Below are 18559 nucleotides of genomic sequence, written 5' to 3'. Positions count from 1 at the left end.
GTGGCACACAGCTTCCACCACTGACACCAGCAGTAGATCTTTCAGTCATCCGCTATAATGCTTTACCAAGATGAAAGCCCAGTAGTCTTCCTTGCTCTCTCTAACCCCTTGAGTCTTGGGCTTTTTTGGCCATGCAAGGGCCCCACTTCACCTTGAGAGCTGGAGGATGTCTCCCCTTGGACTGTTCAGTGGCCTTCTGGTAGGGTGCCCTTGGGAAGCAAGGGGAGAGAGCCATCCTGAAGAGTCTTAACCCTGTGTTCGTCGTTCCACCAGAGCAGCATGCAGAAGATGGTTCCTTCTTCATCCCCTCCAGCAGATGTGCTTGCTTCTGAAAGAAAGGGGTCGCGGCTCCTGCGGGTTGTGCCAGCCCCTGTCCTTTCAAGCCAAGTCTCATATGGTGCTGTGAGCTTGCTAGGTGCTACCATGCAGCCATCCAGTGGTGTTGGGGAAGATTTTTCTTTTTCATTTTTCTGTTCTGTGGGGGGAGAATTTAGTGCAGATTTGCTGTCTGTGAGCTCAGCAGGAGGTCTGTAGGCACTTTGCGTGTATCCTAAAGCTGTCCATGAGGCAGAGGAGCTCTTAGGAGTTGGTAGGGCTCCATGAAGATGACAAGATTTCAAAAGGAAACAAGTGTCTTGTTTTGGTCTTCCAAGTGGCATTAGAAAATAATATCCTACTTTTGGTGTGATTTTGTGTGTGTGTGTGTGTGTGTGTGTTTGTTCTTCGACAAATGAAACCAAGAGCCTTGGTCTGCTGAGATAGAAGTTGGGAGTTGAAAAAAGGGTTTTTCAGCCCTGGGCCCTGGGTTGAAAAGCAGCTAGAGGCAGCAGCACAGCCTTCCCTGCCTCTTCCAGAGGACGTCAACAGTTACCAAAAATCTTACCATAATGCCTTGAAAGCCTGCCACTGGAATTTAGTCAATAACTAGGATTGGTGTGTGTTTTTATGTATGCTCAAGCAGACCAAGACTGCTCCTGAGCTATCATTTTGTATGCTTTCATAGTGGAGCCCAGGGAAAGTTGTTTTCCTGTTTGTTTGAGAACTCACACAAAACAATTCAAAATATCTGCACCCTGACCTCTGCTGGGGTTGAGACAGGGGCTGAAATTGTAGTGCTCGTAACTGCAGAGTAAATACTGAACTTTAGTGTAGTCTTCATGTTACACATTGACTGCGTGAGTTGCTCCGTATGTCCAGGAAGGGTAGTTACAGTAACTGTTGTTTTAACCGATCACAATTTCACCAACACCCTTAAATGGCTTAAATGCTGATTATACTGTGGGCTTTTTTCTTTGTTTTGGGTTTTGGGGGTATTTTTTTTTTCCTTAGGGGAGAAAAGATGATTAATTTCCTCTTGTAGTATAATGGCACTGATGTCATGTGGTTGAAGGATTAAGTCCTTTTATTTTTAAAACAGTTGCTAGGGTGTTTAAACCCCTCCTTTTTAGCCCTGTTTCTTGTTAGTGTAACAGCAAAAGGAAAAGAAAATCGCTTTCAAAAAAGAAACTACTTTTCTTCAAAGTTTCCATTTAACAGTAACTGTAGCTTCTTATTTTTCCAATATGGGGTGATGGGGAAATTGCCAGATTTAATAAAATCATATTAACTAGTAACAAGGGGGGGGGGAAGGAGCAAATACTCATTCTTACTCCTCCCCCCGAAGTGTGATTTAAATTGTACTGTTGCAATATGTTATTAATGGAGCAATAATTTCTGGCAAGCAAACTATGTTCACTTCTGTCGGACAAGAAAAACCCAAACCTGCTGCTTTTCCTGACAAATACTACTAAATAAATAAGGCTATGCGGTTAGATCAAGTATTTGATTTTTTTTTTTAATTCTTTTTTCTTTGCAGAGTATTGGAAAGGGGTCCTTGTGGTGTATAGACCCAGAATATAGACAAAATCTTATTCAGGCTTTGAAAAAGACACCCTATCACCCATATTCGCATGTGTTCAATACACCTCCTACATCTCCTCAGGCATATCAAAGGTAAGAACTAGATGCATTTTACAACTCTTAAAATGTTTTCATCCAGTGTTGCCTGTGAATCTTGGGTAAGATGTTAAATGTAATTAAGCAATGTGGTTTGGAAATCCGCTAGCAAAGAAAGCCCGGGAGCGCTGGGGGTGGCCTGGCCTTGCTGGCGTGCGGGATGCCATACCTGCCCGTCCCCTGCCTGGTAGCAGCGAGTCCCCTGAGCATCCCCGTCCTCCTCCCACCCCAGCCACAAAAGAACAGTTGAAATTAAAACGCATATAAGCAAGCAGAGAGCTGTGAGGTGTCTGTGTGTCCCCTTTGCGGTAGGTGAAGCACAGAACCCTCTCTCGGAGAAGATGGGCTCCGGGTTTTTCCCCCCCGAGGCGTGCGACGGGGCCTGTGCTGTGGGGTGACCGTGGGGTATGCAGGCGAGAGCCCTGTGCCCCGGGGCCACCGACAGCCCTGGCTGTGGCCAGGTGCTCCCTGCGCGGCCCTCAAGTGATGCCGGGGGGAGTGGGGCAGAGCAGTAGCCGTTTTTCTGCCTTGCTTCAGCGTGGGGCGGGTTTTGGGTTTGATCTGGCTGTTGCTTATGGGTAAGGTTATCAAAGGGAGAGAGGGAAGCTGCAGCTGCCGTGTGCCCGGCGGGGAAGCGGGCACCAGGTTTTGACACAACCGCTGTCTCCTCGCTGCTGATACGGACACTGTTTTCCTTACTTTTTCCAAATGCGGCAGCGCGTCACGGCTGGGGCAGAAACGCCGGTGGCGGCCAGCGCTGTGCCGCAACCCCGCAAAACCAGGAAGGTGTCCGTAGCCAGCCGTGGCGGGGCCCAGCAGTGTCACCAGGACATAGACGTGACCATGGTGGCTCTCAGGGGCTTTGGGGGGGGCGGTGGTGTTTGGATTATGTTGGTTTGGGTTTTTTTTTGGGGGGGGGGGGGGGGGGGGTGTGTAATTTTTTTTTTTCTTTTCTTTTTTTTTTTTTCCGGAGTTGTTTCTGCGTCAGTGCAGAGGCCGGCGGGGAAGGCCGGAGGCCTGGGTCGGGGCAGGGGCCGGGGCGGCGGGAGAGGAGGCCGCCGTCCGCCCTGCCTTGCCGCCCGATGAGCTTGATGGTCGCCATAGCAACGCGGACGTCTCCCTGGCAACGCGTAGCCCAGACGGCGGCCGTTGCGTCACGGGGCCGCGCGGCGCTGCCTGGCCAGAGGAGCGGCCGCCGGGGGCCGCGCCGCGCCGCGCGCCGTTGCCGCGGTAACGGGTAATCCCGCCCAGCGACGGCGGCCGCTCCGAAACTGTCTGCAAACGGGGATGGGAATCGCCGGCGCCGGGGTGGATTTGGGGTCGTGTCCCCCCCCCGGTTTTGAGCTGAGCGGCTGAGGGGGGGTGAGTCAGCAGCGGGGGGAGGGGGACAGGACGGGACACGACACGGACGATGTGCGGACGGGGTCGGTCTGTCCTGGGTGTCGTGTGGAGCTCCACGAAAATGTTTGTTTTCCGTAGTAACACCTTCAGAAAAGGGGATTTTTTTTCCTCGCTTTTGCTCTTCCCCTGCTCCCAGCGATCCCACCGCTACTGTGATTCGCAGAAGGACAGAAAAATAATTTGAACGACGGCATTAAAATTTTGTAATTTATGTCTTTGAACAAGGCTCCTTTCCAGAACCTGGTTTTATCATTGCTTTTGCCTTTCTAAGAGTATTTTAATCACGCCTGTACAGATTTATTCAGAGATTCTCGCATCAAGTAAAAGTGTAATGCAACATCTGACGTAGAAACAGAGGGATTTTGATCCCTTCTAATCCCCACAAGCAAAAAAAAATCCAGCAAACACACGCAATTGAAAGCAGGAGGATCTTCTTGAAGTGACAGTTGCTTGAGTGGGTTGGGTTTGCCAGCACCACTCTGCGATTTGCTGTCGGACATTGGCTGTGCCGTCCGGAGCTGGCAGGCAGCGTTCCCAGGCTGGGCTGAAGGCAGTGATGCGGCGGTGCTGGCGTGAGCCCTGTGTGCAGGGACAGGCCTGCAGAGACCCCCCGGGTCCTGCACAGCCCCGGGTGCTGGCCCTTGGGGAGACTGCCCAGGTCGTCTGCCCCCTGCATCCCGCATGGCCGCCTACATGCTGCTCGCCTGTCCTCGCTGCCTGCAGCCCTGCTGAGCTGCAGAACTCAGTCATCTTCTAATGGGGTGGGGTGGCCAGAACCTCACAGCCTGTTTTCGTGTGGGGGAGAGATGTGCGTGGGACAACATGGGGTTTAAGAAAGCGTACAGCAGAGGAGAGGGCCCAGCAAAGGGCTACAAAGATGATTAGGGGATTGGAGCATCTTTCTTATGAGGAAAGGCTGAGGCACTTGTGTCTTTTTAGTCTGGAGAAAAGAAGACTATGGGGGGATCTTATCAATACTTATAAATACTTAAAGGGAGGGTGCCAGGAGGATGGGAACAGTCTTTTCAGTGGTGCCCAGTAATAGAACAAGAGGTAATGGGCACAAACTTGAGCATAGGAAGTTCCATCTAAATATGAGGAGGAACTTCTTTACTTTGAGGGTGGCAGAGCACTGGCACAGGCTGCCCAGAGAGGTGGTGGAGTCTCCCACTCTGGAGACATTCAGAACCCGCCTGGATGTCATCCTGTGCAACCTGCTCTAGCTCTACCAGCTCTGGCAGGGGGGTTGGATTAGACGATCTTCAGAGGTCCCTTCCAACCCTGACTGTTCCATGATTCTGTTTTGAAAGCCTGCTGGCTGTCACTGATGCCCAGGTTCAGCTGGGCAAATGGCCAAGCTGTCTTCTGAGGGAGGGAGAGGGAGGGTGCTACCGAAACACCCATGACCCAGTCCCAAAACTGAAAGGGAAACTTCCTCCCCCTGGAAACTGTGGGATGTCGGAGATGCTGCTACACTGCTTGTGCCGCCAGGCACTTTGGAGTTGTCCTTGTAATGATGGCATCATTAAAACAAAGAGCTTGTGTGGCTGCGGGAGCAAATGCCTCGCAAATAGAGGCCCAAAGGAGGCCAGGTTTTGTACAAGACCAAGAAATTGTGGTCTCGCTGTTATTTTTAGCTGGCTATCTCTCAGCAGTTCTGCTGTCAAACAAAACTTAATCTTCCCATGGTCTTCTAAAATATTTATTTATTCATCTACTAATGACTGGCAAAATATCAACACGAGGCTGGTCTAGGCCATCAGTGACTGTCAAATAATTTAATTATGCATTGGCAGTTACATGGCAAAATAATTTTTTCAAATTTATTTCTGATATATTCACAAGGGGTTGAACATTCCCTGTGCATTTGGAAAAACAGTGATCCTGTACGTAAGGAATTGTTTTCTCATGTGTACAGAGATTTTGGTAATGGGTAGAAAATGTAAATCCCCTCTGCCGTCATCAGATCTCCAGAGCAATACATTGTCATAGTAACAAATTCCAAGGGACATTTTTCTGATGGTGAAGATAATATGTCTAGAAAAAATCCTTGGGTGGCAGAGGTTTTGCTGTCCATCCATCTTACATAACTGAAGCCCATAACTAAGAGAAACTATGTCGCCTGATATTAATGAAATATATCTGGAACCAGATAATTCACCAATATTACTCCTGTCTCTAGGAACGGGATTAATTGGAGAATTACAAGGTTTATAAGGATCAGTCGGTGCGATTCCACAGGGGCAAATTGACCTACTGCTTGTCTTTATCAGATGTTTTAAAAGAATAAGGGTACACAAATCAATCACATGTTCTCTTTAGTATCTGCGTAAGCAGCTTAGGGGTGAATTGAGCACAGAGTGGAGGAATTTATTGTAAATATATCCCAAGCAAGATGATCGCTGAACAGACAAATTCTCCCTTTCTGAGCAGAGTTAATTACATCAGATAATTTAGCTTTACAACTTCACTAGAGCATCCTGCATAAACCTAACCGGGAGGACCATTTGTGAAGGAGTTTTAGGATGTGAACCCCACATTTGGATGGCTGAGTCAGTGTTACACCAGTATCGTTTGAGATTAGGCCTGTGACTCAAAGCAGGAAGTTTGGATTACATTGGGCTCCATGGATAGAAGACCATAGTTTCAGGGAGAAAAGCAACCTCACGGTGTTTGTGCATAAAGAGGAACTTCAGTCTACAGTTGTCTGAACTGCTAGTGCAATTCAGGGTGAAGATTATCTGTAAGGTGTAATAATAATAATAATAATATAATAATGTGAATTATTTAATTTTAATTGGATTGGAATTGTATTCTTAAAAAACAATACTCATGCCAAGCAAACAAAAAAACCCGTTGGATTTTTATCTGGTTCTTCTAATTGAAGCATATGTCATGTCATTTACAATGAATTTCAAGGGTGAACTAGTACTGATACACAGCTTTAAAAAGAAAAAGCTCTCTCCTTGGTGTGGAAAAATTTCTGCTTTAGTCTAATGTGTTTCTTTTTAAATATTTACATTGTGTTGGCAATAGCAACCTTGAAATATATTTATAGACACAAACTTGGTGAAGTAACTATGTAAGTCCATGCCCTGATATTTCACCTATATGTTTTATTTCCAGTTATCTGACTCTAGCTGAACTGTAGGTGGGATTTTCTCTTCTTGTAGTGCTTTGAGGAGATTTTGAAATGGATTTTTCTTTTCTCTGTATGTATTCCACAGGGCTAGTTCTCAACTGTATTTCTCCTTCTACTGCTGAAAACTGTCAGGAAATGTGATGTAAAATAACAGAAATTGTTAGTTTCACGGAGGAATAAAAAATATTTGAAGATTTGAGTGACCACCTAGGAGAATTGGCTGGATCCCTTTACGGACTCGTGGAGCATTATTGCACTGCTTTTCATGTTTCCGGTGTTTTTGCTAATTGTAGTTTCTTAAACCAGTGGCAAGCGTTGGCACATCTGTCCTAAGCTGCCATGTAGCTGATGAAACTGCAGGCGCCTGAGAGAGAAACTGAAGAGTGGTTTCTTTCCTGTGTTGCCCCAGCCTGCCTGTTCATAAGGGCTTCATCAGGTTCCGTGTTGGTTTGCTCCTTCCCATTGGAACAGCTCCTTGGGGGAACTTGGTTGATATGTTCTGTTTCAGGAAGGATTGAGATCCCAGTTAGTCCTTAGCTACATTTGTGCTTGGCTTTGGACATGGAGTCCACCTGTGCACATCAAAGCACTTTTGTCAGAAAAATGACTGCATTTCAGCTGATCTCTCCTCTGTAGAGAGGGCTTGAGCCTTGCAGGGCTGGAACCAAGAGGAAAATGTGTAGCAAAAACTCAACTGCAGTGCGATGCCAGTTGTTGGAGAGCAGAGGGGTACGTGGTGCCCGCTGGTTGTTGGGAGAGCTGCCCCACTGCGCTGCCGGGCTCCTGGCTGGTACTGCAGCCTTGGTGGCTGGGGTGGGACCAGGACCCGCAAGGGGTAGGCAGAAAAACACCTCTGCTTCTTGTGTAGAGTCACTTTCCAGAACAACATTTTATTTAAATGTGTGTGGCTTTGTGACCTGGTTTTCCTTTCCCCTCCGCTTATGGAAGTATGTAGTACGGGGGTAGCCCAGTGGATCACAGAGTCTGCATGTACGTGAGTGACCAAACGTTTTATGAAACTTTACTGGCCTGGTATTTGGAAACTTTTGAGTGGCTTCTGTTTTATCGAATTTAGTGCCTCTTATCACTGTTCCCTGCTGCTGGCTTTCCTAAAAATGCTATGAGCTCCTTAAACGTTCAGTGCTTTTCCCCAGTGTCTTGTCTTTTGATACCTGTTTCTGATAAAAAGATTTTTCATTATTCTTTATAAGGAAAAATCTTTTTATCAGAAACAGGTATCACAAGGTAGAGGTTAAGAAAAGGGGACTTCATGATTATGAACCCCTGTCTAACTTTTGAAATTTATTAATAGAGACACAATGAAACTTGGATTTCAGGAAAAAAGCTTTGGCCCCCCAGGACCTGCCATCCCTGCCAGCCAGCCCTGTGGTAAATGGTGGCAGAGGTGGCCTGGGCGTGTTTACATTTGGATTCGAACTGAAATAAAACTGCATTTACCTATTTTGAGATTGAAAACACACCGTCTTACCGCTCCTAGTCCTAGCTTTCTGTTTCCCTCCCACCAGTACAAGTCCTCCCGCCGTGCCGTGAGGAGGGTGAGGGGCAGCCATGCGGCGGGAACTCCCTGGGCAGCGCCTGTGCAGGGTCATCGCTGCGCCTGGTCCCCCCCAGCTTCCCCCCACACTGCTGCAGCAAAAACTCCTTGAGCAGTCACTGCCGGTGTGCAGTTTGCATACAGCCCGTCAAGGACAGCTGTTGTAGATTGGCTGCTTAGGAAACTGCTGTTACTGGAACAACTCCTTAGCCCAGCTAAGAAGCAAAGTTACTGAACAAAATTGGTTCTGTTTTACCTCAAACCAGGACACTCCTTCAAAAAACTGCGGGTTTTGGCTTTACTGTCACAAGCTTGACCCCTTTCCAGTTGTTTATTGAAGCGAAACCTGCTTCAAAGTTAATATGTTGTAGGTTATCATTTTGGACAACTTCTAAGCACTCTCTTTATCCATACACTTCATCTGTTGAGATCAGAAATGATCTTCTGTGGTTATTTGGTGAAGCTGGTGAAACAACCTTTTCCCATTCACTAAAAACTTTGAAGCACTGAAAGACACTGCAGGGTGTCTCCCTGCAAGAAGGGACTTCGGAAAGAAATTAATTGGTTGTCCTTTGCAGTCTGGAAACATGGATTTAATCCTGTATTACTGTTTTTGCTTTCGATAGGAAGTGAAGCTGACCATAGAGCAGTCTAATATTAATTTCTGTGCATGTTATCAAGATCGATCTAGATATTTTACTTCCTGGGTAGAGTCAGAATAAGTTTTCTTCTCTTGGTATGGTGTTAAGGCAGAGTCTTTGGGGAATTTTGTTTGGCTGGTTTTGTAGTTCAGAGATCATAGGGAACACAAGTTCTTCCAAAATGCACCCTCTGACACCATAATGGGTCTTGATTTGAAGAGCAACTATACTTTGGGATTGTGCTGTTTTATTCCTGTTTTCTGGCAAGTCAAAGAACATTGGTTCTGCTTGGTGCCGGGTAGAAATAGCAAAGAAAAAAGAACTTTTGCTTGAGTGGATGCCTGTAATGCTATCGGTGCATAAATATTTGAGGATTTGCCAATCCAGGACTTGTTTTCCAACATATTCTTATCAGCTGTCTAGCCAGTAGACTTCTGTGATATGGGAAGTATCCAATTGAGCATAGTTTCAGAAAACAAAACAGATCAGCTCTGCCTTTTAAAAGGAATTTTCTTGTGCCTCGTAGTATGAGGGAGGCAGAGGGAAGGGAGATAAATTGGGAAAGGTGGCTGCAGATCCTGGACAGAAAAAGAGCAGAAAGCCCGAGTCCGTCCTCTTTCACAGAACAGTTCTGTGCAACGCCCTTGTGCTCAGCAGGAATGGCTGGTGGAAGTACAAATAACCCTCTAATCACGTCTTCGTTCCTTTCAAAATTGGATAAATGCTTCTGAGCCTTCTCAACTGAGATGTTTTCAATTCTTTCTCTTCCGTACCGCCAAAAATAGTACAAATGTCTTGTTTCTCATTTGCCAAATACATAAAGATTTGGTTGAGTCTTTATTTTGGCTGTGTGTTTGCAGACCTTCAGTAAAGAACTGTAAGGCAGCATCCTTAAGCTGTCATATTTCTCTAGATGCTGGGGAAACACCAGCTTCTTGCTTTACGCTGTTATTATTCATAGCCCCATTTGTTGAACAGTCTTCCTGGTTACTTGGCTTTTAAGACTTTTTTTTCCTCTCTCTGTGCCTTCTGTAGATAAATATAGCCTTGTTCCAAAGATAGCTTGGAATGGTACCATCAATATTTCCACTTCAGTTCATGGGAAAAGGAAAATCTAGGGATTTGTTTTGAAAATTTGGTTAGTTTGTTTGTAAATTCCTCTCCAGCTGTGGGTATTTCCCTATTGTTATGGTAGCCTCATTGATAGAGCTGTGAATTGTTGATTGCAGAATTTTGGAAGCACATGGGTGCTGTGCTTCTGAGATGGTCTTCTGCAGCTCCCTGTTCCTCTTCTTCGCTGTCCCCAGGGTGTGCTCTTGTACAGTTAGGCTATGCATTGCGCAGTGCGTGAGCCCTATGGTATAACAAAAAGCAGAGAGCGTGGGGCACACCTCTCCTTTGGTTGCTTGGCAGTCTTCAGTCTGTCTGTCACCCTTCGTCCCACTAATAGCCATTGCATCACTATTACAACTGCAGCAGTTGCGTGGATGGGGAAGCCTGTGTAAGGCAATTCAACAACAGTTCACTGAAATTATAGCAGTTGAAAATTAGGACTCGGGAACAGGTGTTTGTGTGATGAACAGTGACTGACATGAGCATCACATTTGTTAATATGTACAATATTGCAGCAGTGGAAGTCAGATAACTTCTGTATCTGAAAACATAGACTCATTGAAGCTTGGGAGACCAGAAACAGTATCACAATCTCTCACATCTTATTGCTGTTGGATTCATAACAGGTTTCTGTATTTCCAGAACTCAAGTTAAATTTTTAAAGTTCTTTTTAATTTTTTTTCTTTTAAAATTTCTTCACTTCTCTATTAGTTGTTGGACTTCTTTCTTTTGGTTCCTTTACCAAGAAGGATTTATAGGGAAAGTCACCTTATTTGCAGTTCTTTTGTAAGACTGACATTCTTAGAACAGTTTATACTGTCATATTAATAGTAATAATCTTTTTATGAGTAAAGAAAAAAGTTATGATAATTTCAGAATCTTTCAAGCAGGAGGGAAGGGGTGACTTTTCTCTAGTCGCTGCTCTTGTGATTTTAAAGCATTCTGCAGTTTAACTCTTAATTATATATTTAATATTTGTTTAGTCTCAAAGTAAGGTGCATTGACTACTTCCAAGAATTGCAGCTTTATCTTAAAAAAAAAAAAACCCTGCGTGGACTTTTCATCCTTTTACCTAACATTTGAACGGGGAATAGAGAACGTGTTTAAAGTGTGATGGAGCTGTTACAGTTTATGTGAAACTCCCAAATTTGTGTAACCAATTTGTTCCATATGTGATATCCTTCTGAGAATATCAATTCTGCCCATGGGTTCCATGGGCTGGGCTAAGCAGACTTGCTTGGCAGCCTCTTGTTGTGTTGGGGGAGTCCACTTGAATCCAAGAGCTGGAGGAACTGGCTGCAAATGACCCAGCTTCTCCCCAGGTTGTAACAAAAGGTGACATCTGTACCATAAAAATAAAAGGTTTTCCATAAGAGAAATGTCCTGAGAGATGAACATAGCCAGTGAGAATCAATTCCTCTTTTCTCTGCATGATGTTAGTGAGCAGCAGAACATGAGAGGACCCTGTTTCGTTGCTGCTCACACTGTGACTGTGGAAAATCCTGACAAGGTGGGGTCCAGGTGGCCTATCTGGCCTTGGGTTACCCATCAGAGGTAAAAAACTGAACCAGACGATGGACCCTCAGCCTGGGCTCTGGGCCAGCTGACAGCAGGTTGGGAGATCTTGGGCTTCAGGGGAGGGTTGCCTGACCTTCTCACCTCGCAGACCAGATGGTCTTTGTCCTGAATAAAATATTCTCTGGCTACTTTATCTCTGTCATAGGGGGTACCTGTGTACTAAACGAGGCTTGTCACAATAGTATTTCCGATTATTTTGTACACATAATATATGTGTACAAAATATGTGTATGTACAAAGTATATGTGTATGTGGGGGGGATGCTCATCCGTGGCATTTGTTCAGTTTCTAAAGTATAAAACTGTAAAATGCAGAATTTGCCCTTTTTGTTTGTTTGTTTGTTTGTTTTTTGCTACTGGTTAAAAAAAGGGGGAGGGAGGTTTAAACAGTGTGTAAATTAGTTAGTGGAACTTGCTATCACAGGAGATGCTGATGCTAAGGATTATGCAATAGCCCCCCAAAAGTGGAGTTTTGTTTAACTATGATGTCCTAATACAAATGTATCTGGAAGAGGATACTAGACCTCGTGGGATTTTCAGTTTTAAATGAGTCTCTCTGGTATTTCGAGTCCACTTGGGCTGTAGTAACAAGCACAGATTTATGGTGCTGTGCCACTCTTCCGCTGGCTGTGAAACTCCCATCTCCAGCACCGGGTCATGGAAACTCTGGACCAAACAGGCTGTTGGTTTCATCCAGTTTGGTGGTTTTGATGTTGTTACACTTTTGATAAGATTCCCTGTTTTGAGTCAGGCTTTTTTTTCCCTGTGACTGTTGTTCTAGTGATAAATGTGCAAACCTCTGGGGGTTTCAGTGCACAGGTATATGTATGTACAGTGTACTTTTTATGTCAAAAGGCAGCCTGGCTGCCAGGGAAGCTGCTCTTTCTTGTGCTTAGAAACAAAATGTACTGTTCTAGTACAGGTGACCTATTTCCATTACAAAAGAGTAAATACAGCAACAGTGATAGGAGAATTGCTTGAGACAACTGGTCTGAAGTGGGTTTGTGTAAGCAGTTTGACTAGCAAACACATTAGAGAAGTTCATTTTGTTGATGAATAACTTGCAGATACCAGAAGGAGAAGCGCTGGTAAGGTGCTCCTGGCTCTGCTGCTGAGGGTGAAGTTGGTTGGGTTGTCACGTACACCGGTGTATCTGTTTACAAAGGAGCATGGTTTCCACCTCCCTGTTTTAGGATCATTTTTTCCTTTGTGAAAGGGGAACGGCTGAAGGGATTGGCCATCTCAGATACGAGTGTGCATCAGAGTTTCATAAAAGATCTTTCCTTTCTTTTCATCCTGACTCATTTCTGCTTTGTTGGCAATCTCCTCCTGTTAATTGCCAGAACTTGCTCTGTGGGCTCATGCGTATGCTTCAGTTATGTATGGTAATTTTTCATTGCTCTGCTCTTAAAGCATCCAAGATTGCACAGCCAATGGGTCTTGCTAATACAAATGTAAATGTATTTCTTTCTTGGCTTGCTGCAGCATGCATGCACTTGTTAAATTTTCTTTTCATTAGCTTGTATGACATATTTTTGGTATTAGAATCAGTACTACATGGACTTTATTTGTGCAAGTGGAATAACTGTACTATGCTATTCTGCCCTTTTCAAAGGTAGTAGTCGGTGCTCAAGTTCATACAGCTGATGGTTTTTTTGCATTTGTTGCTTATGGCCCCATATACCCAACTGCTGTTGACAGTTGTTCTCTGTACTGCAGTATTTGACCTTACTGATGGGTTCTCTATGTTGTCTGCTTGGATAATATAAATATTGCAGAGCTCTACGCCTCTCATTGTGTTTTGCTGTAACTATTTTTATCAGGATTCCATTATATATCCTTCCAAAAGAAATCCCGTTCAAACAATGGTTACAGGCTTGATGGAAAACATCCTAAGGTTAGTTTGAAGAACTAAGATGCTTGGAACAGACTTTTTTTTTTTTTTTTGACACTTTAACGTCAGTGTTTAGAATCGTATGTAATGCTGGGTTTTAGTCTTGTGTGTGTGGTGATGGTGTTTTTTAAGACAAAATATGTGAAATTTGGAAAAATCAGTTCCATAGTAATGCAGGTACTGAAGACAGAGTTATTAAAAATATAGCGAGGCTTTAAAATGTCCATGCAGCATTGCGAATTCATAACTGATGGCAGTGCAGGATGTAGTTTCCAGTAAAAGTATATGAAAAAGAGATGTAAATTCAGCAAATATGGGGTTATTTGGGTTATTTTGGGGTTATTTGGGTTATTTTTCATGTTTCATCCGGATTAGCAGATGGATAAAAAAATGTAAACAAAAAGGAATTGGGTTATTTTTAATTATGTAACTTTCCTGAAAAGACTTTTTTCCAGGCAGCTGTCTGATCAATGGCAAAACTCGTAACAGCTCCCCAAGTATTTAAGATCTCTATTAATTGGATATCCTTCTCTATATGAAAAATTGTTCTCTCGTTAGCTGTTTTGCATATGAAAGATGAAGACAACCATTTTTCTCATGAGATTAAAAAAATAAAACAATGAATTAGAATGAAATAATTTTCTAAACTTAAGGGAATTAATAACAAAGCTTCTGGAGTAGCCAGCTTTTATTTTGCTACTTGCAAGTATAACATAATGTTAAAGGAAGACTTTATACAAACACATTTGTTCCATGCTAGGTTAAGAGCCATAGTCAGCTATATTGCTAAAGCAATGTAGATCTTTTGGGTTTTAAGTATATTTTGCTGGTTTTGCCTTCAGATGTAGCAATAGACTTGCTTAGATTTGGTGGGAAAAAGAGAATGGAAATTTATGCTGCAACTGCAAGAGCTGGTCGTCTTCTGTCTCCCTGGGATATTACCATCAAAACCCTGCTTTGAAAACAGGGAAGGTTGTATTGATGAACTCTGTATTTTGTAATGATACGGAGCAAGAGCCTTAAGAGTTCAGTTTGTGTTGTATGGCACTGGCCAGGGGGGAAGGTTTATTGTTGCCTATTTCTGTGCCCATTTGCCATCCTTGGTTTGCTATGGTGGGTATGAGATCCCCCTGAGAAGACTGGCTAGTACTCTATGGGTGGTACTCTCAGACACTATGGTTAAAAACCCAGCTAGCAGTTGCCGTCTGATCATTTAAATCCTCCCAAACTAACAGAGGAAACTTTTCACAAGCTGTTTGGATTTGCTACTGAGTTTGCCCTTTGGCTGGTCTAAGACAACAAAGGCATACTTGGGCTTTAATCACACCAGGGGAGACAGTGGCATGCAGCGGTCTCCAGACTGGTTCTCAACCAGCTGCCTGAGGACCCTAGGAGCAGCATCTTCTGATTGCTCAGCAGAGGGTTGGGTTTCGGGTTTGGATTGGTTTTGTGTTTTTTCCCTTTCTTCTTGTGTTTCTTTTTTTTTTTTTTTTTTCCTTTCAAAGTCATTTTAAGATGCTTTTGCTGCTCTATTGGAATAGCAAACTGTCCCCTCAGTTGTGCTGGTGAAGACATATGTGTAGCTGCACTATAAATGGGAACCTGGTGATCTGTTTTGGTTTTGTTTGTTTGTAGTGGTTTTTTTTTGTTTGTTTTTTAAGGGATTGGGAATTGAAGGAGGGATGAGGGCTTTATTAAATCATTCCTGCCATAGAAAATGTCATGAACCATAATTTCACTGAGGCTAGTTAGATGGCACAGTGCTGTGCTAGTAAAATTATGCTACGTCTGGCTCCCAAAGCAGAGTTTCTGCACAGAAAAGCAAGGAGACATCATTGTGCTCAGTGTTGACACAGGTGTATTTTAGCAGGTGAGTGCTACAAACTTGCTTTAAAGGATTCCTGACCTGCAGACCTGTGTTCTCAAGTCACTTACATGCTATAAAAAAGTTTTCTGGTAATGGGTAAAGCGACAATTGGGGAAAGAAGTGCTGCACCTCAACTTCATGATTCCTCTGTCTTCATGAACTTGGTGAGAGAGGATAATTCGCATGGCACAGTTTGGCAATCTGCTGCATCTCTCAGCCTGTGCTCTAATGAAATAGCAGGAGAGCAGCCTGGGCTGACACAGGAGTTTGGACCGCACCAAAGTGGGCAAATGCTACCTGGGGACTCTGATGTGGGGAGAGGGGACTGACGAGAGGAACTGATCTTCACTTGCTGTCTCCTGATTTCCAGTTTTCAAACTGCAAGGTAGAAAAGGGAGGTTGTTTTAATGTTGTAAACGAGTCGACAGTATCCCTCAGGTGCATATTTTTCATAGGGATGTCTCTGGCTCTGTTGTTGTATTGCTGATATGAACAGACTTTGACTCTTGGATGGAAAACTTTCTATTGTAATAGCGTGTGAGGAGGAAAAAAGTACACAGGCTCTGGCTTATCTTTCCTTGGTCACTGACCAGGCACAAATAATGAACTTATTAGACTGAATTAATCTCTTAAAGGAAATGGTTTGAAATCCATCTGGTAGAGTGCTGAAAAGCAGACTCAATAAAATCTTAGAAAACTGACTGTAGGAAGGAGTTTTCTGTTGGCAGAAAGCTGAATTGGATGACCTGAGGAGAGTCCTCTGTCTGAAATTTCTGATGCAAAGGCAAACAGAAATAAGTGATGGATCCTGAGCACAAGGTTTGCAAACTGCATTTTCAAGAGATGGAGAATTTAAATGCACTTGTTCCAGCTGATGTTCTGTAACACAATTCCCTCAGCGAGGTGTTGTGTCGTGGGTGGCTTTAGCGTGGTGGGGGAACCTAACATTCAAAGGACAGTAGTATGCATAGAGCTAAGCGTGCTTGTCACCCATCTTAATTCAAAAGTCACCACGACACCACCTGATCTCAAGCTTTGTACAATTGAAGAAAAATCAGTAATTTCAGCTCTGTTCAAACCTGCTATCGATTTCTGTGGCTGGAGATAAATAACAAGTTCTTAGTGTGTGGCTGTTGTGTACCCACACCATTTCTAGACGGTACTTGCAGTAAGAGACTGTGCTTTTTTCTCCAGTGGCAGTCAGATGCTGGCTGAGCGTGCCAGAGAGTATGCCTTTTTACACAGAAACTTTTGGTGTTACCTCTGCACTACCAGTAGATTCCCTTAATCTTGTGAGACCTTGTCTTGTGTGCTGGCTTCTGCAGGAGTCTTGGCACCTGACAGTCTGTCTCTTATTGGTGCTTCATCAGAAGAGTTGATCTCTCAGGAGAGTGAGGCAAGTTGTGTCTCTTTCCTTTTTTAATGCTAACATACTCTTAATAGCATACATGCTTCCAGATGCCTAAAGGCGTGCAGTAGTGAATGAGGGTGTAGATGTAGTCACAATTGCATTTAAACTCCAGAGTACTCCTTGGGGGTATGATGGAAGCAATGTATTTCTTATCAGATGGAGTTTCTTGTGTAGTCCTTCAACTTCAAGACAGTAGAAGACACTGTACAATATCTAAGTGTCAAAACTTTATGTGGACTCTTGGTGATGCAGTCCTACCAGCTTGAAAAACTTTTGAAGCTTTTGGCTTATTTTGCTTGAATTAAAAAATAAGCTTTTGTCTTATTTTGCTCAAGGTTAGCCTTAGCTTTGCTGGAAACAAGTGTCCATTGGAAGTAACTCTTTTTGTGGCTTTGTTTTAATGCACTAGCTAGGTTGAAGTTTCCAATTACAGAAAAACTAATTTTGCTTCCAAGTCTGGCTGGGAAATGGTCAACACTGATAGTCCCTCAGTAAGAGGAGTCATTGTTTCTTTTTGGCACTACCTGCAAATGCAGTCATTAGCTGAAAAGTAGCAGGCTTTCTTAAATCTCCTCTTTGCTCGTTATTCTTCAGGGAATTGTATTTTGGAATATTTCTTAAACAAAGGCTGTCCTTTCACCACACCGACTCGATCCTGTCATGTCGATGCATTCCTCGGCGGTGGCGTTGCCGCAGTGCCGGAGGTGAGGTGTGCAGGGCGCTCCCTTGCTTCCCTCCTCCTTCCCACTGCCAGCGGAGCTCCGGAAAACGCCGGCGCTGCCTGTGCCGTCTGGCATGCCCGGCTCATGGGGCTCAGCCTGGGCACGACACCCTGCGTGCCACCCGGCTCTCCGCGTGCCCGGCCTGCAGATCGCCCACAAACTCACGGAGCTCCTTGAGCAACAGTGAAGCGATTCTTTGGCTCTGCAAAATCTTGCTGCTCATGCTGTGCAATTTAAAGACAAAATGCTTCCGGCTAATTATTAACAGTTACTCTGTAGGAACAGGCTCATTATAGGGGTGCTGAACCCTGGCCCGCCATCCTTTTCAGCACCTTAACAATGCGAGAGGGAGGGGGAAGAAACGGCGAGAGAACTGGAGTGCTGGCACCAATTAGTCCCGAGATTAGTCCTGAAAGAGGATTGCAATTTCAAGGCCAAAAAGAGTAGGGAGTGGGTAAAAGGATTTGAAATGAGATTATAGGACCTAAAAGCGCCTTTCTTTTGTTAAGGAAATAATTCAGCAGTTTTGCTCAAGCCAGTGAGACAATCCAGTTTAGTGGCTGAAGTAGGAGATGTGTGTCCTGTTGCTTTGTAAGGTTCTTTAACTAAGTTGATCCCCAGTTGCATTTGTTAGTGCTTCCTGCGAAATCAAAGTGTTTTCAACAAACAAACAAAAACACGGAGGAAAGCTATTGCCTCATCAAAAGGCCTGTTGTTTTTCAGGAAGCTTATTTGTATTCTTTAAAAGGGAAGCCAAGGAAAGGAGGCAGATTGAACTCCCTTTTTTAATTTGGGGAAACTTTTTTCCTGGTGATTACTATGAGACTAGCACCGGAGTCACCCTTTCACCACCCATCCTACAGATGAGTTTCAGTGCCAGTTTTTGTTTGTTGGACTGCTCAGAGATGCAAATCAGGCAGTTCCTACTTCAATTAAAAGCAGTCTCCTGTCAGTGCCATAGTGGTGTATGTCGTTCTCTTCCTCCGGGAGGGAAGCGGGCACTAAGCCTTGCTGCCATATTGAAGAGACCATGATAAGCACTCATGTAACAGTAAGCATGTCTGGGGCTGAAGACTAGAGCTTGCTTGGAGACAGCAGAAAAAGAGGGCTTCTCCCCCTCCCTCTCCCTCCAGAAAGAGAATTTCAAAAAGGAGAATTACAGAAGAGAATTACAGACATGGATTTAATAGGAAACATTTTGGTTTAGTACATTCAAGACTGAATGAAATGGTGACTCTCTT

At 44.2% G+C, this 18559-nt stretch overlaps 1 protein-coding gene across 3 annotated transcripts in view; it reads left to right on the top strand.

Moving 5' to 3' along the window:
* The window catches only part of FOXN3 (forkhead box N3), a 136706-nt gene that overhangs the window by 29475 nt on the left and 88672 nt on the right, over positions 1-18559 (top strand). For all 3 annotated transcript variants that reach the window (XM_082485924.1, XM_082485925.1, XM_082485923.1), the window contains exon 3: positions 1856-1992. In XM_082485924.1, the coding sequence (XP_082342050.1) occupies positions 1856-1992 (137 nt within the window). The remainder of the gene's footprint in view (positions 1-1855; positions 1993-18559) is intronic.

This window comes from Vanellus vanellus (assembly GCF_965231255.1).
Source record: "Vanellus vanellus genome assembly, chromosome: 6".
Classification (NCBI taxonomy): Eukaryota; Metazoa; Chordata; class Aves; order Charadriiformes; family Charadriidae; genus Vanellus; species Vanellus vanellus.
The sequence above is the reverse complement of the archived record's forward strand: the minus strand, read 5'-3'. Positions and strand labels throughout refer to the sequence as shown.